Genomic DNA, 22,762 nt, shown 5'->3' on the forward strand with positions numbered 1-22,762 from the left:
GGCTGAACATTTCAACAAATTTTCTTAAAATTTTGAGATGACAAAAGAGAAATAGATTAATGCATATCCATGTCAGGAATAGCAAACAGGATTCACCTCTTAACTCCAGTCCTCTGATAGCAGCTGTGTATAACCAGGGGTTGTTCCAGGTTGTGAAGCTAAATTTAAGAAGGAAGATGTGGTAATTGATTAAAGATGTCTGCCTGGGACACAGGAAGGATGAATGTGCCATGAATTTTCCATGCTTAAATTAGATATTGTCTCAGTCTTCAAGCTCCCTGGCCCCATTTCATTTTAGATCTTAGTTTGGATCTCATGTAAGTACTCCAACCCCAGGAGGGACCCCATGCCTAGAAGTTGCCCTCCTTGAAGTCTGTCAGCCCAAGGTAACACTGAGAGCATTCCCTTTTCTGTCTTACAAAGGCCCATGTTTCCTTACAAAGGGCAAGGAGGCTGCCCCGCACCTTTGGGAGAGAGCCTGCCTCTCCTCTCAGGGGGCAGTGCCCTACTGTCTTAGGCAGCTCGGGCTGCTGTGACAAATACACCATTTGGCTTCACCGACAAATGTTTATTGTCCACAGTTCTGGAGGCTGGAAGTCCAAGATCACAGTGGCAACATGTGAGGACCGTCCTCCTACTTCACAGTCAGCTGCCTTCTCCTGTGTCCTCACATGGCAGACCAAGAGAGATGTCTCTCTCTCCCCTCTCTTCTTATAAGGGCATTAATCCCATCATGGGGGCTCCACCCTCATGACCTAATTAACTTCCCAAAGGCCCCATCTCCAAATACCATCACACTGGGGATTAGGGTTTCAACATATGAATTTGGGGGAAATACAAATATTCAGTCCATAGCACTTACCTACGGGTCTCAACAGAACCTCCATATGCCCCAGTAGCCCAGCGTTCAGCCCCAAGATACACATATGCAGCAGCGGTGGATTATATTTCACTCATCTTGTACCCTTCTTTTGTCAGCTCCAAGGGACCATTCTCCAATATGTGAAAACACTGATCGAGGTCATGCCCAAGATATGCCGCCTGCCCCGGCATGAGTACGGCTCCCCAGGTTGGTGACCAGGAGAACCAGGGGGGGGGTGTGGTGATAGGAAAATAGTCCAGACCCATCCCACTGTGGAAGGAGAGTCTGGCCATCTACCTTGAAGTATTTGCTTCTCTAACACGGCAGCAAGCTGTCAGAGCACTGGGTCTGCACCCTACCTCTGCCACTAAATCACCTTGGACCATTTTTAATCCCCCTGAGTAATAGTATCCTCTTCCATCAGTGAAAGTAATTGATGCCCACTGGGCCTGCTTCACAGCACTGCCTGGAACCTGGAAGAGGTCCACAAATGAGAGAACAGTTAAACCATGAATAGCGAGGTATAGCTATAAAGGTCTTCCTTAGCTCAGCACGTCTACATTCCTTCCTCCATGTGTCTATTTGAAAGAGGCCGGTGCCCCAGGTGTGGCATAAAGTGACATTTCTAAGGTAAGTCAGGAAATAGGAGTTTTTGCCACTCAACCTCTGGGGAGAGAAATAAGTCTTTCCTTTCCTAATAGTGAAGGCACATGGACTGAATTTAGGGCCTGAGGGGTGGGGAAAGGTGGAGACTATGAGTTTGGCACCAGGGGTTTTTTCTGAATACCAAGATGTCCGGCACTGGGTCAGTGTGAATCAGAGTAGGAAAGGGCTGGGGCCGAAAGCTCTAGTTTTCGTTCCTAGCTGCGCCACTTAGCTGTGTGAGTATGGACGTGCCACTTACCCTCTCTGAGCCTCATTTGAAAATGGGGGTAATTGTGCCTAGTCCGTGGTGTCATTATGAGTATTACATGAGACCCTGCAGATAGTGATTAGCACGAACCTCCAGCTGACCACCCCCCTGCATCTCCCAGGGATCCTGGAGTTCTTCCACCACCAGCTGAAGGACATCATCGAGTACGCAGAGCTCAAAACCGACGTGTTCCAGAGTCTGAGGGAGGTGGGAAACGCCATCCTGTTCTGCCTGCTTATCGAGCAAGCTCTGGTGAGTCCTGAACCACGAGGGATTGGCACGTCTCCAGGCTGGAAGGGACCCCCCCCAACCCCAACCTCAACAGATGCCCGAGGCCCCTCTAGCGCACCCCGCCCAGGAGCCCTGCAGCTTAGTTCTGTGCTCTTCCAGGGCGGGCACACGCTCGTCTCCATTCCATTCAGACCACTCCGACCATTTGGACACTGGGGGGAAGCAAGCCCTGGAGTCAGACAGGCCTGGGTTCCATCCCAGACCCCCTCCGCTAGCAGCAGGGCCTCAGCAGTCCATCGGAGCCTGGGTTTTCCATTCACTCCCTAGACACATGGTAACTCCTGGCTGCCACAGTCTGGGCACTGCACTGGGGGATGCAGAGGTAGCTGGGCCCCGTCTCGTGTCCTGGATGGTGGAGGGCAGACCTGCACTGAACGAGTGTTTACACAGAAACAATGTGTTTACTGTCCCAGCAAGTGCTGCGAGGGATGAGTGCCAGGTCCCGTCTGATGGGAACCTAAAACCTGGTGTGGTCTTGAGGGTGAGGGAGGACTTCTCTGAGGAGATGACCTGGAAAATGACCAGGAATTGGCCTGGTGGAGAACTAGAGACAGCTGTTTCAGGCTAAGGGAAGGGCCTGTAGTGTTGTCTCCTTTTGTTGTGATGGAAGACAGTGATTCTACCCTGCAACGCAGTTTAAAGGCTGAAAGGAGATAAGGCATGTAAAGTGAGTACAGTAAGAACCAAATAATTGGTCGGAGTTATCGTCATGGGCAAAAGCACGAGTGCCTATGCTTCCACCTCTCGGGACCACACAGAACCAGCGCTCTCTTTTCCACCGGGCCAGCCCTCATGGCTTATTCACAGAGGCTGCGTTCTCCACACACTCCCAGCGCTCTCCACTTTGCTCTGGTCCCGTGAGGCGTCCACAGGTGGGCCCAGCCCTCCAGGCGCGGGGTGACTGGTACAGCCGGCGCAGTGGAAGGTAATGCAGAGGGGTGTTGCGTGATCCTCAGGACGCAGCAGGAGCATCTTTCAGCGTCCATTCCTGCCTTCCTCTGTCTGCACACACATTCAGCAAAAGGGTATCGAGAGCCTGCTCGTTGCCAGGTGCAGTCCTAAGTGGTGCGTAAATGGCCATGAATAAGAGAGACAAATTATTACCATTTTTATTCTGGAGAGGGAGGCGACTGAAGCAGTAAACAACCAGAGACGTGAATGCAGATGGTACGTGCTGTGAAAGAATAAACAGAGAAACAGGACAGATAGAGAGTCACGGGTGCCAGGAAGGCTGTGTTGTTTTTGGAGAGGATGGAGCTTGAGGTCTTTCAGAAATGGAGAGAACCCTGGAGTGAGCTGGAGTGAAGAGGTAATGTCGCCCAGGTGGGGGCTGAGGTGGGAGAGGTGGGTGGCCTCAGTCCTGGGCCGCGTGGGTCCCGCGGGAAACCTTAGGATGCTGTGAGATGGAGAGTGGGGGGTCTGATTTACTTTTTTAAAGACCCTTTACCTGTTGGGAGAAGAAGCAGCTGGAAGGTGAGTGAAGGGCAAGGCTGTTTGTAGTTGTTCAGTCCAGGGGTCGTCTTGGAGGCAGGAGGCACAGGGAGAAGGGCAGGAAAAGGAAGGAATTTGGAAGGAGGTGGAACAAAGGTAGAAAGAGGTGGGAAGGAAGCAGTAAGAGCAAGATCTCAGAATAAGAGCCCAAGAGGATTCCTGCCTCGAACCGAGAGAGCTGCGGCGAGCCAGCTCAGTGCACACCTCGACATCCCATCTCTGCAGCCAGGGATGTGGACCAGCTGCTCTCTCAGACCCTTCCCACCTGACGGTCTCTGAAACACAGCCTGATTTGCTCTTCTTCTTTGGGGAGTAATAGCCTCTCTGTGCCCCTTTAGATGGACTCTCGAGACAGCTAAGTGTTCCTCTTCGCGCTAACAGGTTTTTAACATGGTTCAGTGGGCCTGGTTGCTATGGCAACGTAGCCGTCAGAAGTCACAGGGATAAGATACATAGGCGAAACCGCTCAAGGCCACAGGAAGTGGAGCACCAGGAGACGTGGAGGTGGGGGAGGGCGGGTCCCTGAGGCCTCAGTTCCTAGTGTCTCTCGTCAGCGCCGCCTTTCATGAGGAGCATCAGTTAGCTTCCCCTGTATAGACCCCAAGAGGCAGACTGTGGATGAGGCTACAAGGAAAGGAAAATTCCGTCTCAGGCATCCCTGCCTGGATGGTCAGTTGCATATACCACGGAGGACAACAGGACACTCACATCAAAGATCTTCAGAGCTGAGAGAGACTCCAACAGTATATATGTCCCAACCCCCTCTATGCATAAGTGAGGAAGTGGAGAACCAGAGAGGGCGCAACTTGCCTGAGGTCACACAGCACATCAGCAGCAGAGGTGAAAGAACAAAAGCGAAGGTTTCTGGTACTGATCCCAGTCCTTGGGGGGATGGGGGTGGGGAGGGGACATAGAATCAGGGCTCCCCAAGCTGTGCGCTCTGCTTTCTACTTAGACATCTGGGGAAATCCCCAAGCTAAGACAGTGCTTTCAGAGATTAGAATGAGGCAGGAGCTTTTTAATTTATGAAGCTGGAGTTAAATATTCAAATGACATATTGATTGTTCTCATTAAATAGGAGAACTAATAACAAAAAAACGAAAGGAAGAGGGGAGGGAGGGAGGAAGGAGATACTCTTAATATATGTCTGTAGAGGACAGGCGATTTAAACTGGAACATCTGTGCTCTGGAGGACTGTGTAACAGTCAAAAAGAATAAAATATGAAAGTGGCTTGGCACATACAACATAGAAAATGGTGAAAGACATAATATTGAGTGGAAAAAAAGTGAGTTCCAACACAAGACGTACATTATGATGCCATAAAGTAAAATAAACAAAGCTCACAAAATAACCCTGCATTGGAAAAAAAAATCTAGGAAAATCATCCCAAATAATTCAGTCATTTTTCTCTAGGTATCAGGGAGGGAGCTAGGATTAGAGGTCAACAGGGACTTTTGCCTTATCTGGAATGTCGAATTTTTTACAAGGGAAATAAATTCATGATTATCACTGAACTAAAAATTAATTTAAAAAATACGAGTAGTATATCATAGTTTCAGAAAAACTGGAAGGACTCTGAAAAGTACAATGTAAGAAGCCTTTTGCCCACTCGTGTTGTCTTTTTCTAATGTTTGCAGGGTTCTGTCCTGTTGTGGGTTCCATATCCTGCTACAAATACCTTCTCTTACTCTGTGGCTTGCCTTTTTTTTTTTTTTAACAGATTATTAATATATCATTGATTTGTGGATGGAGAGAATAGAAATTGAAAAGATTGATTGTCTGGACAAAGATATATTTTCTTCTTTAAGTTCGGTGCTTATAAAAAATTCAGGGTGCAATATCAGTACAGAAAAACATGTATATACCTATGGGATGGGTTGTTTGTTTGCTTGGTGTTTTTAATGAAGGTCTAACAAGCGTACAGTAATACAGTTGACCCTTGAACAACATGGGGATTAGAGGTGCCTACCCTCTGCATAGCCAAAAATCTGTGTGTAACTTTACAGTCGGCCCTGCATGTCTGCCGTTCCATATCCATGGTTCCAATCTGCAGATTCACCCAGCCATGGGTCTTGTAGTACTGCAGTATTTACTATTGAAAAATATCCATGAATAAGTGGACCCACACAGTTCAAACCCATGTGTTCAAGGGTCAATTGCGTATGGAGTATGCAGTATTCTCAGTACATAGACTAGTTGAATATCCATTTTACTGTGGATGTATGTTTGGATTGTTTACAGCTTGATACCATTATGAATAAAGATACTATGAATGTTCTTATACATTTCTTTTGGTGGATGTATGCTCTCATTTTTATTGGGTAAATACCTAGTAGTGGAATGGCTGGATTGATGTGTAGACATATGTTTAGCTTCAGTAGATACTACTGAGGTGTCTACGAGGTGTTTGTACCAGTATATACTCCCGTTCAGCAATGCATGAGAGTGTTTTTTCTTCACATCCTCATGACCAGTTGGATTTGTCTGTCTTTTCAGTCATAGCCGTTCTGGTGGATATGTTGCGATATCTCACTCTGGTTTTGATTTCCCTGATGACTAATGATGCTGAGCTTCTTTCCATGTGGCATTCCCATTTGGACAGCCTCTCTTGTGAAATGTTGTTCAGTATTTTTGCCTATTTATTACTGAGTTATCTTTTCCTTATTGATTGGTAGACATGATTTATATATTATAGATACATGTATTACAAATATATTTCTGTGGCATGTCTTCTGATGAGCAGAAGTTCTTAAGGTTTATTGTATTTACCTTTTCTTTTTCCTGTATGATTGATGCTCTTGTGACTTGTTCAGACAAGTGTCCCCTACTCTTAAGTCATGAAGATATGTTATCTTCTAAGAGTTTTAGAGTTCAGCCTTTCCAGGCGTAACAGACCTTTAAGTCTATTATTCACCTGGAATTGATGTTTGTGTTGAGTGAGAGGTAGAAATTCAATTTAATTTCTTTCCAAGTTGTGTCCACACGACTGATTGAAAAGCCCTGTTTCTCCCCACTGTGCACAGTGGTAGTGCTGTGTCTGTCATTTATCAAGTGTCCACAAAGGGCCGGTCGTGGCAGGCTTTTAATAGATACTTGTTGAATCGAATCTGAAATGGACCATATTTGTTAGGTGTCTATTTATAAGGCCGTTGTGTTTTTAAAGGAAACTCTGTTCCTAATGACTAGAATTTCCTCTAGTATCTTTTACCCTGAGAAATCATCAGGGAAATATTCCACAATCACCAAGTTTTTGTTCAAATTTTGTGTGGTTTTCGAGCCATCAGCGCATTGTTTGTTACGCCAGCACACACCAGGAGAGGGCCCTATTCGTTCATGGGAGCGAGGGAGGGCCTGAGTCCCTGCGGAGACAGCCCTTCCGTCTGCAGGGCCTCCCACGCAGGACTTGAGAATGTTCCCTGCTTTTGGGCCCGTTGTTTATTTATTTTCTCCTCCTTATAGCAGAGTGAGCCGTGGTTATAGTGGTCGGTCATGAGAGCATTACTTATCTTTACAGGACGTGAGGACAGTTCAGGCCCACACTCACAGAACTGAATGCTGGTCAGATGTGGGAGAGCTGTCAGAGGCCATCCAGGGCGGGTGTCTCTACATCAGCACCACTGACATTTGGGGCCAGATACTCCGTAGTGGTGGGGCACGTCCTGTGCGTGGCAAGGTGCTGAGCAGCATCTCTGGGCTCTGCCCCATAGATACCAGTAGTACCTCCCCAGTTATGATAACCAAAAATGTCTCCAGATATTGCCTAATATTCCTTTGGAGGACAAAACCTCCCCCTTTGAGTACCACTGATCTGGTGCAATCCCAGTTCCACATTTAGCAGATAGGAAACTGAGTCCCGGAGAGGGAGATAACCTTTTCAGAGCTACAGCTACTCAGCTAGTGCAGGAGTTGAGACAAGAACCCAAGATCCTCACGATTCACATACTCAGGGCCAGAGAGCTGCTCTCCTGAGCTTTGCAGACTGCTCTGTTGGCTCTTGTTTCTATTTTTGTTTCAGTTCCAGCTCCATGTCTGACCCCTCTATCTCCTGCTTCCACTTTATAGTCCCTTTTCTTTCATTTTGCTTTTCTTATTGCATCACTGAAATAAATTCATTGCTAGAAAACAGAGAGGCGCAGAAAGAAGAAAACAAAAAGCACAGAGCCGCACCAAGATAACCACTGTTCACATTCCAGTGTGTTTACGTGCCAACATATTAATTTTCCACATATACATACATATATGTGTGTGTGTGTGTTTTACTTTGTTCAGTTGGAAAAGTAACAGTCACCAAGCTGAGAAGAGTGATTACCTCTGTGGGGTCTGAGGGAGGCAGGGACGGACAGGGGTTAGGAATCTTCTACTTTTACTCTGCACTCTAAATTATTGTTTGAATTTAGTGCAGTAAGCCTTTACTGCTTTTTTTTCCCTTAAGAGGAAATACTCCCACGCTTAACAAATGTTCACACTCCCTGACGCATGGGAAGTTAAAGCAAAAGCCCACCCTCTACCACCCACCTCAGACTCTCACTCCACATTCCACCTATACTTGAGCCAGGGTTATTTTGCTCCTCACCCTGAGAAAAGATGCCCCCAGTTACACAGAACACGAATTCTGTCCCCACACCCAGGCACCATCAAGTGGCTCCCCTCGGCCTGACTGTATGAGTGGTTCCTCCAGCCCAAACCCAGAACCCAGTGTTTTTCTCAATTGGAAACGAGCCAGGATTGGTGGGAAGGAGGCATCTTGACTCCCAGTAATACCTTTCCTTTCCGTGGCTTTACAGTTTTTAAATATATTTACATCCTTTCAGACCTGTCATAATCTGGGAAACACACCTGTTAGGTTCATCAGCACATCAGATTCCTGGCAAAAATGGTCTGTCGGTAAGACTCTTTGGTTCTTCAGACATGACTGAGACCCCCAACAGGCCAGGCAGTGTGTGGGACTCCGGGGCTCACCGATCACTGGACACCGTCACTTCCCGGACGGCACTGTTCACCGTCCACACCCTCTGTCTTTCAATATGGAGGGCTAGCCCTCCGGGGCTTGGGCAGGATGATCTCAGGGCCTTTAACTATTTACTTACTAAAAAAACAGGACATAAATTCAGCCCTCCTGTTTATTAACACACCGCTCGACAGTGACAGCTGTCTAGAGTTGGTCAAATAAATACGTGCTAGTTGAGGTGTTTGCTCAAATTTTACTAATGAAAGTGTGTGGTCAAAAAAGTTTGGAGAGTGACCAGCCTATTTCAGAACAACTGAGTGAAAAGTGGCATCAAACAAGCGCTGATCTGTGGAACACAGAGGAGGGGTGGGGGTGATAGGAAAGATTTCCCAGGTGAGGGTCCTTTTTGCATCCTCAGCCCCAAATACAGAGCTCATTAATTATAGTCTCAATGAATGGGGGCAGGAACATGTCATCTCCGTCCTAGATGATGAGTAGAGACATGCCTCTTGGTCCTCTAAAATCTTCAAGATACCGCCATTCAATGGGCAACAGAGGCGGTCAGTCACCTTCATCCAAAGCCACCTCTGTCCTTGGAATATGCTATGCTGATGTCATTAACCTTGGCGGTAGTTGCCACAAAATCAGAGCCTTGGTTACTCACTTCTGTATTGATGACTTTTCTATAACGAGACCCCAGTGGATAGAACGCCTAGAAGCTGAGGGTTCGGGGGTCGTTTGGTACAGTTTGCTCTACTAAGTGTTACAGATCTTCAAACACCCAGGAGGTAGTGTAATGGTCTCATTAAAATCACTCAAACTCCTAAAATATCCTGATGTCTGAGCCCCATCCCACTCCAAGGAAAACAAAATTTTCGCCAGTGGGGCCCTGGCTGAAATGCCTAAAAGCTCCACATTTGATTGTAATGTGCAGCCAGGGTGGAGAGCCCCTGTTCTAGAAGGCGTCTTCTGAACTAGTATTGCCAAAGCTTAGTCGTTGACGTGTTGTCGTCACAATTCTTGCCATACCTGCAGACCACTGGTCCTATTTGTATTTAAAGTAACTTTTTACCTTAAACTTATTTTAAAAGGAAACTTCATATCACTTCCATTTAAAAAAAAAGTATTCTCTTGCTGTCATTAGAAAGCAACCAGAATAATAAATTCCATCAAAACAAAACACGATGATATAATTCCTGTTGCTGTGTGCCTAGGCCCTGAGCTTGAGGCCTGCACTCTCTCTCTCTCTCTGTTAAAAACAGAGATCAGCAAATGTTACAGAAGTAGTAAGACATGCTGGTTCCAAGTGGAGACTTTCTCATTAAACTTGTGAGAAAGATTAATAGGAAACTGAAAAGGAAAAAACGTTATCGCTGTGACTCAGTATTATGAAATTCCATTGCACTGTACCCGCATTTCCCACCCTTTGGAAAATGCCAACCTTGGATGACATTGACATGCATTTGAGGGAAGGAAAAGCTACTTTCGAGGTCAGTTTCTTGGCTGTAGATCTTTCCTAGTTGACCAGACATGATTCTGATCCAGAATAATAATTCATTTTCCCCTTGACAATTCGGGGGGGTGGAGGTGAGACGTAGTAAGTAATATATAGCGTTATTCAAGTGAGGCACAGATCAGTGGGGAAGGACCACACACACACACACACACACACACACACACACACGCACGCACACACACACACACACACACACACGGAACCAGATGAAATTAAATTACTGGTTTATTCAGCCAGGGCTACAGAGAGCTCCTGGAAGTGAGGGGCCCACGGAGCTGGAACAGACGGAGAATGCCTCAAGTGAACTTTCCACTGCACCTGGAGTCCCCACTGAGGGGCTGGAAGCTGCAGCTCATACTTTCTGTGCAAAGGAGGGTCGTGGTGGATGTGGGAAGCCTCATTTCATGGCTGTTCCACACGCCCTGTATCCTTGGGGCTTAACATCAGTACGAAGGAAACACTGACACTGACATCTATGTGCATCCATATAAGGGAATGTTTAGACCGCTGGGCTCTCTGGTCAGGCCCTGTCCCCCGCCACCCCCTTCCTGCGGGAAAGCCAGGGTGGGGATTCCTGTGGGGTGCCCCACCTCCAGTTTTCCAGCTCATTTCTCCACGCTCACTTGACAGAGACAAGAAATAAAAAAAGAAGTGTTAGCATTAATGTCTTCGTTGCCTCAAGACTCAGAATGTTATTTAAGAAAATACTGTTTTGAGAATGGTTTGCTGATTCCCCTTAGGAAATCAGCTAAAACTGGTATGTAGTCATTCACCCAGAAACAGAGCCTAAAGGTAGAGCCTAATGCTGTTCTACAGGAATCTGACACGCGTAGGATCACACCGACCCTGTTTTTTTAAATATGTATCCTGAATCTTTATGGTTATCTGTTAACCAAGAGAAGTCAAATGCCCAGTTAGCCCCCTAGAGTGAGTGAGTTGGGAACATGAAGTTTTGTGGTATTTCATGGAAATCCCTAATAGTTCATCAGTTTTAAATTAAGTAAGATTCAAAAGGAAAATTTTAAGACTGAAAGCAATACAAAAATAAAATACTCACCCCTTGAATTTTTATGTGGGTTCCTTACAATACAGTATTTTTGCATCCTGACTTCAAAAATCTCTTCATGTTTACTTGCTCTGTTGACAGAGAGCAATTTTAGCTCTTACTAATCATCTAACGACTACTACTCTCAGAATCGTAATATGTTAGGGGTTGTCCTAAGCAATAGTAATAGTAAGTGGCACTTGGTAAGTGTAGCAATTGTCACCCATTAGCTCCTCCCAGGGAGGACCCTGTGTACTGAAGCAGGAGCACACAGCAGTTCCCAAACGAGTGAATCACTGGAATACTTTTTGGTAGAGAAATTGCTTCGTCTTCACACTTTAGAAAACTCATCATGGTTGGATCCTAGATCCCCCGAAAAAGACTATAAAAGAAACAGCTTAAGAGCAACCAGGAAATGTTAGTATGTTATATGATATCAAGAACTTTTTAATGTAGGTGATCATAATATTGAGGTTACGTAGGCGGATGTCCTTGTTTTCAGGAATTGCATGCTGAAGTATTTAAGGCTGAGTGATGCAATGGCTTCAGCTTACTTTCAGATGAGTCAGTAAATCAGAGAGAGTCAAAGCAGGTATGGCAAAATGTTCATTGGGACTCTACATCAAGAGTATAAGGATGTTCATTGTTCTTTCAAATGTTTTGTATGTCTAACATTTTTCGTAACACAAACTTGAGGGGTGTGTGAAGGAAACTGAATCATGGAATCTGGAAAGTTAAGACGAAAAAGGGTCACATGATATATAAAGAGGAAGAAAAGTTATGAGGGCTTTTGTTTTTTTTCAGCTACTTGTGCTAGTTGGTGGGATTTACTCTTGGTAACATATGCCCCAGAGCTACTTATGACCTCATTTTTTAAATTTATAGAGACATCTGCTAGTGCTGAACTCAGCCACGAGTCTCATGCTGCCCATCTGTTTGATTTGTGAGCAGGAAATAGTTCAGGATCATAGAAAGCCAAAGCTGGGGAAGCTGGCCAGCCCAAATTAGAAAGAGGCCACTCGGGTTTGTGAGCACCGCTGGGAGAGCACGCAGGACACCACTGTCAGCTGCCCTCCTCCCAGGGGCCCGTGGTAGGGAGACTTTCCCTCTGCTTCTAGGTCTTTGAGAGAAAAGAAAACAGTAATGCCTTCTCCCTGTGCTCAACTTAAGAGACATGTTTCCATCCAGCTTCTTTGAGGGTCACTGCCTTTCCATTCTTGCTCTGGGTGGAATTTACTAGTAGGTAAAGCATCAGGGGATAAAAGACAGAGCTGATTTGCCCATGTAGCAGCAAAAAGGATCTTCATACCATTGTAAATCAGATCATGCAACTCTCCAGCTTAAAACTGACAGGTGGCTTCTCCTTGTACTTAAAAATCTTTTCTTTTAATTTATTTCATTCACGTATAGTTGATGTATAATGTTTTGTTAATTTCTACTGTCATTGTACTTAAAATTCTAACTCCCAACTTTGGCCTGTGAGGCCCAGATTATTCAGCTGTACCTTCTCCTCCGACTCCATCTTTCATTAGCACTCTCTCCCTGGCTGCACGATCCAGCTACATCAAGCACGCGGCCGACTTTGAAGGTCAGACTAGAGATAAGGAATCTGAGGTACCCTGAAGATCTGCACCAGGACCAAGGCTGAATCTTACTATCCTTGGCTCTACCCTATTGCTTGCTCACATTTACCCCTTTGGCATTATAATTCAAGGGCCACCAAGAGCACCCCCAAAACAAAAGCATCTCTTCTGCTTTCTATCACAGTATATGAAATTCTCCTATTAGAGACTTAATTTGTTGATTTGAAATGTATCTGATCTTTAGAAGCCCCGCTAAAATACAAAGTCTGCTGAGACTGTTTGGGAGAAAGATAATGCTGTGCAAGCCAGTTCATTAGTGGGTATTCATTTATCAAATAGTTGTGTTTTTTTTAATTTTTATTTATTTTATTTATTTATTTTTGGCTGCATTGGGTCTTCATTGCCACGCGCGGGCTTTCTCTAGTTGTGGTGAGCGGGAAGCTACTCTTCATTGTGGTGCACAGTCTTCTCATTGCGGTGGCTTCTCTTGTTGCGGAGCACGGGCTCTAGACGTGCGGGCTTCAGTAGTTATGGCACACGGGCTCAGTAGTTGTGGCTCGTGGGCGCTAGAGCACAGGCTCAGTAGTTGTGGCGCGTGGGCTTAGCTGCTCCGCGGCATGTGGGATCTTCCTGGACCAGGGCTCGAACCCATGTCCCCTGCACTAGCAGGCGGATTCTTAACCACTGCGCCACCAGGGAAGTCCATCAAATAGTTTTGAGGAGTAGGAATATCACTCAGGAAAGGGTGTGGGGGAACTAAAAGATCTCCAGGCAAAAACAAAAACAAACCAAAGAAAAACATTGAAGTAGAAACTCTGTACTGTGCTTGGTAAGATGTTGATAGTATACACTAAGTGGTAGAAATAGATTACAGAAGAATAATATTTTATATTCCATTCTTATTTAAAATATATGCTTAAATGTTTTATGCATGGAAAGACCTGGCAGGATAAACCCCAAAAGTTTATCAGTGATGACCCCTGGATGATGGGGTTATACATTTTTCGTTTTATAAACAAAAATGTATCTGCATCTTCTATTTTTTCAAAAATAGCCAGAAAGAAAGGGGCTAGAGTGACAGTTTTAAAAATATATCTAACACATTGCACGGTGACTGTATTTAACAGCACTGTATTGTATACTTGAAAGATGCTAAGAGAGTAAATCTTAAATGTTCTCACCGCAACAATAAGAACAAAGATGGCAGTTGTGTGAGGTGAAGAATGTATCAACTAACCTATCGCGGCAGTCATTTAGCAGTATATACGGGTATCAATCATCACGTCATACACCTTAAACTTACACAGTATTATATGTCAATGATCTCAGTATATCTGGGAAAAAAAGCTATGTCCACTAAATTAATAGTTTTTCAAAGGATGGTCTTTTCCTAGAGGCTGAATTAAATATTGGGTGCATTTCCAGAAGAAAATGAGAAATGTCAAGTCAAATAACACATGTAAAGTGATTAAAATGTTGTTGTTGATGATGGACCTTAGAAGTCAGGGATAACAAATTTGTAGCTTGAGTGCCATTGCCCCTATTATACCCAAGGCAGATATTAATAATCCATCCTGCTGAGCCCAAGTATGATGTCTGAATCCTCTCTAGAAGCAGCCACTGCCTCTCAGTCATGGTTGGTACATGAGATGACCCCAGGGCCATCACTAGCACATATGTTGCCTTCAGGCAAATCATGAAGAGGTATCCTTTCTCAAGATCTTCCACATCCTTCTTTTGAAATATTTTCATAATATATTGATGTTTTTATGGAACAAAATACATCTGCTGGAAAATCATTATAAACAATCGATCTCTGATGTCTATGATATGTTTGGCACCCCCTAGGATGGGATGCCCTTGAACAATACACTATCTGCATAAACCATTCACAGCAGCCCTGGGTGATACTTTTTTGTCATCTCTGCTAGAGATGCCCCCCCCCCCAAAAAAATAAACAAATCCTTATCTCCCAAAAAAAGGAGTGGTCTGAGACCCCTGGAAACTGCTCCATTGTCCTGACATTCTGTCACTGGAGTTTGTCCTACTTTGGTATCTGGGAGGCAACTGAAGTACGTACTTCCTCTTGGTCAGATGTACAGTCCGTATAGCAAGGCAATACGGCAAGACATAGGACGCTAACGAGGTATTATTAACCAGTCAGCTGTTTCTGTTTCAGGGCAGTAAGATGGAAGGAAGACTGTGGGTCTTTGTTCCAATTAAAACTCAGACTTAATTCCATTTTTTCCCCAGTCCATGAATTTGCTAATTTCACATTCCAGTGATTTGCAATGAACATAGTTCCCTGGGGCCTTTGCTGTTGCATTGGCCATATTGCAGGTCCAGCCTCTCCCTCCCAACACCCAACACTTGGGGTGTGCAGTCCAGTGGTTCTGAAGAGGTGTTCTGGGTGGCACGGTCCTCTGGGCTTCATGATGAGTAAGGGGAACTCAGATGATGAGGACATCTTCCACCCAGCAGGTTCTAATTGGTCACTTAGAGTTTTTAAATCAGCATTCCCAGCTTGAGACTTGGTACAGGCACACGGAAGTCCTCGTGCTTTTGTCCCTCTCAAGAAAGACCTATGTCCACTCAGCAGAGCAGAATGAAAGAGCAGGGTAAGGTTGGTTTTAGAAAAGATGATTGTCCTAGCCCCAGTGCAGGTCAGGCCAGACCTAGATCAGCAAGAGAATTCTGAGAGGCCTCAGCTACAGCTTATCACACGTTTCTTTATTAGATAAGTATTACCGTATACCCTGCCTATATCCAAAAGGATATGCAGTGCCTTATACTTAGAGAAATTGTTTTGCTGAGTCTAGGGACGATGACACAGAATAAGACCAAAAAGGCATCAAGAGGCAGAGGGGAAGGCCCGGGTGTGTTACATCAGGCTCCCTCAGCCCAATTTCAGGTTGATTCCCAGGTACTCTCCTGGAAAGGGTATATCTTTGGACTCAGAAATCCTGGATTCAGGTCTTACCTCCGTGCTTGACAGCTATGAGCCTCTGGGGAAATGACTGAATCCCTGAGCCTTAGTTTCTACACCCCCAAAATGCTGGGGCTAGGTCCCTACTTCCCAGAGCCTTTGTGTGAAATGAGCTTACCAGAGACCCCTCCCTCCTCTTCCCACAGCCCAGCAAGGAGGCTTTGACTCACCTTCCCTGGAAGTCGCCTAAAACTGAGGGGTCTGACTGCCTACAGCCCCGTCAGCCCACCCCTCCATTACTCGCCCGCTGAGCAAATGATTTCCTGCTCTCTACACACCAGCCATCTCATCTCCGATCTTATCTTCCCTCTGTCTGTGATTGCACCTTTCCTGCCCATCCTCCCAGGCCCATCTCAGGGCCATCATTACCTCATTCCCCCCAGTTCTCGTGTTCAGCACACACTTTATCAAATGCCTGTTCTCTGCAAGACACCTGGTGTTATTTCTCCCTCCTCCGAGTCTCTAGAGCCCTTGGTTGCAGACTTCTTTTGCACCTAGTGATTCTGCTTATTTCCCAGTCACAGGTATCTTTAACCCTCTTCCCCTACTAGATTATAAACTTCATTAAAATCTAGTTTTTCCCGTCTTACCTGTCATCATGTTTCCTTCAGCATCTAGGCCCCACTCCAGTCAGAAAACAGTAAGCACTCAGAGGATGTTGGGTGAACTGAGGGAAGGAAGGAAGAGGGAGCACCAAGTGCATAGGGGTAGCATTGTGCCTCACACCTGGCTGGAAGGGTGGCCTGCCACCCCCGTTCAGGTGTGTATGGGTAGACACGGACGTGCCCAGAATTTATCAGTCTCCCCTTCATCTCAGGTACCACTTTGCACCTTGTCTTTCTTTGGTCTCGTAGAGTCAGAGGAATTGAAATATCTGGAAAGGTCTGGTCACCTGGGGAAGCACCTACTCACATCTACCCTTGCACTTGTGTATCCTTTTTCCTGGCGTCAGTTTCCGTCCTCGTGCTGATGATTCCCAAGTTCAGATCCACTCTGTGGACCCTGGGGGGCCCTAGGCCTTATGTCTCGTTGCCTTTTAGACATCTCCTGAATGTCCACAGAAATTCACCTTGCCCGGATCTGATCTCAGCTGCCTTCTGCCTGCAAACTCACTGTGTCTTCTGACCCTGTGAGCACCTCAGCATGGGTGTCCTTTCCCGCTCTCTGCTGTCATATTCAGTCTGTAGTTGGGTCTTTGATATCTGCTCCCACTTCTCTGTCTCCTTTGCCACTGCTCCAGGCCCTGCGATCTCTTGCTTGGCCTATTCCAACACCCCTTTTGCCCTCCCCCAGTGCTTTCTCTCTTGCAGCCAAAAGGTAAAACTGCAGATGTGATCATGCCACTTCCCTGATTAAAACCATCAGGATAGCGTCCAAACACCTAAGCAAGGCTTACAAGATCCTTCCTGCTGTGCCTCCTCCTCACCCCTCCTTCCTCACCTCATGCCACCTTCCCCCAGCACTGAAAGCTTCAGTCTTATTCAGCTGTCAACCCCTCACCCACTGTGGTCCCTCTTGCTTTGGGGCCTCTCACAGGTGCTGTTCACCCTCACCTGTCCAACACTTAGCCCTTGTTCAGGTCTCAGCTTAGCATTTCCTTCTCCAGAAAGTCTTCCCTATCATTCTCCCCAGAAGTCTGGATTGATTACCCCTATTATATATTCCTGTAGTACCCCAATTATAGCACTTAACTAGAACTACCCATTTTACCTGTTTTCCTCCTCATCTTGGTAAGGACCATGCATTAGGTCTGCCTCACTTACTGCTGTATCTCCAGCACCTTGCAGAGAGACTTGGTATAACAGATGCGTACTATTTGCTGAATGAATGAATGAATGAATGAATGAATGGCTTAATTTCTGCTCAGGCTATATCCTAGTTAGAATGAAAGTGTTGAGAATTGGGACATCCTTGTTTGGTCTCTAGATAGTATTATACCCATGTTCTCTATATTTCTCTTATTGGCCTTTCATAACAGGTAAAATGCAGGTCCTGAGTATGGCTAGTCCCTCCAAAAAGACTCTTGATCAGTGTTTGCATGGGATATGAGACACTGGTCTGATTCTTCTTCAGAAGCACCCTGGGCTGGGGCTGGATTAGAGAGCTCAACCGTCTTGGTGAGGGACCTGAATGAATAAGGGCTCTGATCAGTTTTTTAAAAGAAAACTACTGTAGACTGAAGGGTCTTGGAAGAGTCCTAGAAGGTGAATGTCGAATGGGGCTTTGCAGGATGGACAAGAATGATGTGGTTTGGGAGGGTTGAGGAGGAAGGAATTTATAGGGATAGGTGGACCCCGTGACGGTCTGGTTATTTACCTTGGAATCACACCAGCAGAGCTTCAAAAATTAGTTGCCTGTGAAGAAATTGTCTACACAAATTCAGGATAGAAATTACCTCTGGAGTTTGGGGAGCAGAGGTTTCAGTAATTGCCTGTTTTTCAGCAAGAAGATGGCACAAGACTCTTTTCATTCTTCTTCAAACTGCATATGTATGTCACAGTTTTTTAGTTTAAAGAATGTTCGTTGATAGGACGAAGAACCTAGTTAATAAAGCAACAAATGATCTGATCCTATCAGATAGGAGTGAGGCTAAAACATTTCTCACGTAGTGAGATTTTAAAGTAATTTCCTTCTGTCTCTATTTTTAATAAGTGAATGTGTTTTTCATAAAGTGTATGTATAATGGGGGCGGGGGGTATATTTCAAGCTTCCCAAGGCTTTGGCTGCATAGGCGACTATGGGAAAGCAATGGGTGTGGAAGTGAGGTGGCCCTGGATCTCGGTGTCAGCCCTGCTGCTTCCTTATCACTGTGTGGACCTGGTTGGGACACTCCATCTCCCCAAGAGTCTCAGCGTCCTCACAGGTAGGATGGGAATTGTAAGACCTATGTCACAGGATGCTCAGAGGTGTAAAGCAGGCAACGGGTACAAAGCACCTGGCACAGAGTCTAGGGGAGGGACCCTTACAGACCATTTAATCCAGCCTCTTCATTTTGTTTCATTTAAACTGTTGTTAATTGCACACGATAAATCAAATAGTACAGATGAGCTTATGGTGAAAAACATCATTCTTGGCTCCGCTGCACCTCTCCCCACCTGCATCCCAATCCCCAAGGCAACCTGCTTTAATCCTTTCTGTTTCTAGTTCTTCTAGTTGTTATCTCCATAACGCTTAGTAATATGAGGCTAACCTCTATTTCTTCATGAGCAACTTTAAACAATACTTATTTTCTCCCTAGTTGGAAAGATGAGACGTTAGCTCATTTACATCTGTTCCCTCTCTTCCTCTCAATATTTGATTGTTACATTTTATTACTTCTATTGTTTTCCCTTGTAATCGGAGATAATATACTTATACCTCTGTTGCTTCTTTCAGTAACATTATTTAGTATTTTGACTCTTTACGTGAAAGATAAGGAAATTAACAGTCCTAACTTCCACTCCTAGACTTTTACCTCCTACCTCCTGTCAGCTACCCTTTTACTTTTATATTGGCACAGCTGTATTTTTTGTGACATTTGTATTTTGTTCTGCGTCTGTGATTTGTTCCTTAAGTGTAGCCTAAAAAAAATGAGAAAAAAGACAAAAGTATTTTTCATGTTATTAATCCTATGCAAATATTGTTCCTTGCTGGACCAAGTGTCATGACCAAGGATTTTGTTTCCTTCCCTCTGATTCCAGCATCAAGACCCCAAAAGGCCTTATTTTAAAGTTAAGAAGAATTACTTTCAGAGGTTTTTCCCAGATTAATTTTTTGAAGTAATATATATTTAATGTAGAAAATGTAGTAAATACATACAAGTAGGAAAAAACAGGAAGGAAGAGAGAGAGGAATAGAAAATTAAAAAACACCTGAAAATCCAGCTCTATGGAGCATTTACTAGAAATACTTCACATAGTGTTCATATAGGGTAATCAGTACATTGAAGAGAAAATACTTCCCTTAGTGATAAGGGGAAACATCTATGCCTACATAAGAAAACCCAAAATAGGAAGGATTCTATCGTAAGTCTCAATTCCCTTATGTGCCACAGACTTTCAACTTTTATTTCACATACTTATTGAGCATTTGCTCTCTGCCAGGCACTGTACTTACTCTTGGGAGTAAAATAGGGTCAAAAATAATCATTGTCCCTACCTTCCTGAAGGTTACATTCCAGTAGGGAGAGGTAGATATTAATCAAATAGTCACATGTGGGCATGTATAATACAAATTGAGTTCAAATGCTGAAAGGAAAAGAGCTTGGTTCTTTGAGGACATATAACAAAGGAACCGCATGGTCGGGGAGGTATTGCACTGGTCCAGGAAGTCTCCCTGGAAGGAATGATGCTTGAATTGAGATCTGAAAGAAGAGTGGGAGGATTTCCCTGGTGGTGCAGTGGTTAAGAATCTGCCTGCCAATGCAGGGGACATGGGTTCGAGCCCTGGTCCAGGAAGATCCCACATGCCAAGGAACAACTAAGCCTGTGCGCCACAACTACTGAGCCAGCACGCCACAACTACTGAAGCCCGCGTGCCACAACGACTGATGCCCACATGCCAAAAGCCCGTGCTCCACAACAAGAGAAGCCACCGCAATGAGAAGACCGCACACCACAATAAAGAGTAGCCCCCACTCTCCGCAACTAGAGAAAAGCCCGCGTGCAGCAACAAAGACCCAATGCAGCCAAAAATAAATAAATGAATTAAAAAAAAAAAAAAACAAGTGGGAATTTACTAAGGAGGGGGGTGGGAGAGATAGGTTAGGGAGCATTCCAGAGAGAAGGCAGAAATTCAGTGATGAATATGCAGACGGTGAATTCAAGTAACAGAAAGCTGCCGTGGCTGGAGCAGAAAGAGCTGGCAGGGAGTGGGGAAGAAACCCACTCTAGGTGGCCTTCGCAGGCTAGGGGCCGGGTGGGTTCCTAGCAGAGTGGAAGGCCAAGTGCCATCCTTTAGGATAGAGATTGGATGAGAAGGTGGTGGGCATTAGCCTAAGTGCCCACAGAGCAGTCTGTTCAGATCCCTGACACAGGCTTTTGTGTGCTCTGAACTGGACATTTTTATCAGTCGCAATGGCCTCAGCTCATGAATGCCAAACAAACACCTTCCACAAAAGGCGTTGCAGGGTATGTAGCCACCTCATCATGCAAATGGCCACATAGCTCATCCTTGGGGACCTTCCAGGCAAATGCTTTCCCACCTCTGTGAGGAAACCACATCTTTCTCTTTCTTCACCTTCAGTAACAAATGGCATTACAAGGTAGAGAATACACAGGAAGCATGCCAACAGGAAGCACCCCCAAAGAACCTCTGGTCCTGCAGGTTGCAAACTCGAGGGGGAGGTGCAGGGTGCAGAGGGGGGGTAAATGGAACACTCCTGTCTCCCCCAAGGAAATCTGGAGTGGAAGCTCATCATGTAAAATGAATAAAGCAACAACATTGGTCTTGTTGTAGAGGGCCCAGAACCTTCTTCCTCTTTCTCCATCCTGTAAGGTGGCTTCTAAGGTCAGTTTTATTCACATTAACAAAATAGAAAGTTGATATTCATGCAAGGGGGCAACTTTCCTAGTAAGAAGACATTGCTAGGAGCAACTGAAATTTTTGGAAGAAAAGTAAACAAGAAAGATAAGGAAACTTGGCAGTAAGGCTATGTGTACCAATCCTTTGCTTGGAATACTTGTGTAATTCCTCATTGCACTTAAATTCCAGACTTCATACCATACTATGAGACCTCGCATGATCTGGTCCCTCCCTTCTGTTAGGAACTAAGACCGTACTATGACTACCTGCGTCACTATACTCCAGCTTACTCTCTGCCCCAGGGCCATTGCACTTACCTCATATCTACATGGCTGGCTCCTTCTTTATTACATTCTCTACTTAAATATCTATCCCCTTAAAAAGGTTTCCCCTAACCACCCTCTCTGAAGTAGTCCCTTCCCCACTCCCAGTCACTCTCTAGCCTACCCTATTGTGTCTTACCACTATCTGAAATTTTCTGGTTTGTTTACTTCTTTTTATCTCTCTCAACTACAATGTAATTTACATGAGTACAGAGATCTCGTTCAGCATCATATCTGCAAAACCTAGAACAATGCCTGGTACTCAATAAATGTTTGTTGGATGAATGGATATAATAGTATTCTCATATATGGAGGATAGTCATGTGGATAAAAAAATTCATTTATTCATCTAAGAAACATGAGATAACAAATATTCATTAATAAATAATTATTGAGAGACTATTATGTCCTAGGCACTGGGGATAAAAGGTAAAAATAGAGGTGGCATCCCTACCCTTAAGGAGCTCATAGTGTTGTGGTCAATGTGGAGAAGTGTGGAGAGAATCTAAGACATGAGGTCTTACTGGTCATGGGACATGAGGAAGAGAGACGAAAAATGAACCCCGGGTTTTAGACTTGGGCAGGTGAGGAGATTATTGTGCCATTCTGGGAGCAAAGGAACCTCAGATAAGAAGGGGGGAAGAAGGTCAGCTTTAGAAATGTGTAGCTGTGGAATATCCAGTGGAAATATCCAGTAAGGAGGTAGATATCCAAGTCTGGAGCTTGAAAGAGAAGCCTGGCTGGAAATACAGAGCTGGTGAATCAAAGGCAGTGCTTGTAGACATGGGAGTAGGTGAGACAAAGTAGGTAAAATGAATTGAGGAGAAAAAAAGAAAGAGGGACCTTGGAGAAAACCAACGTTTAAAGGATGGTTAGAAGCCAAACCTGCAAAAGAATATAAAAAGGAGAAATCAAAGTAATGGAAACCACAGAACTCATTGTCATAGTAACTGATGGAAGACAGTGCCTAATACATTAGAGATGCCATAGTACGAGGACTGAAAGGTATCCATTGAACTTGGTGACAGAGCAGCCTTCAGTAATCTTTGCCAGAGCCATTGCCATGGCGTGTTATAGCTGGGGATGACATTTTTGTTTGCTGTGAAGGGAAGTGAAGACTGGGAAATGGAGAGAGAGGTAGAAAGCTCTTGTAAGGTGTTCAGCCCTGAAAGGAGGAGAAAGATGGAAGGGTAGCTGAAGAATCTGGCTAGAAAAACACATTCAGTAATACTCTAAAGGGCAGAACAAGGATCTTGAATGGAAACTATGGGGAGGCTGCCTTGGTTTAAAACTTTCTAACC

General features: G+C 44.9%; 1 protein-coding gene across 3 annotated transcripts in view; it reads left to right on the forward strand.

The window, feature by feature from the left end:
- Nucleotides 1-22,762, forward strand: part of CYFIP2 (cytoplasmic FMR1 interacting protein 2) — a 130,222-nt gene that overhangs the window by 91,800 nt on the left and 15,660 nt on the right. For all 3 annotated transcript variants that reach the window (XM_061189911.1, XM_061189912.1, XM_061189910.1), the window contains exons 25-26: nt 979-1,069; nt 1,897-2,027. In XM_061189911.1, the coding sequence (XP_061045894.1) occupies nt 979-1,069; nt 1,897-2,027 (222 nt within the window). The remainder of the gene's footprint in view (nt 1-978; nt 1,070-1,896; nt 2,028-22,762) is intronic.

Source organism: Eubalaena glacialis, chromosome 4, assembly GCF_028564815.1.
Source record: "Eubalaena glacialis isolate mEubGla1 chromosome 4, mEubGla1.1.hap2.+ XY, whole genome shotgun sequence".
NCBI lineage: Eukaryota > Metazoa > Chordata > Mammalia > Artiodactyla > Balaenidae > Eubalaena > Eubalaena glacialis.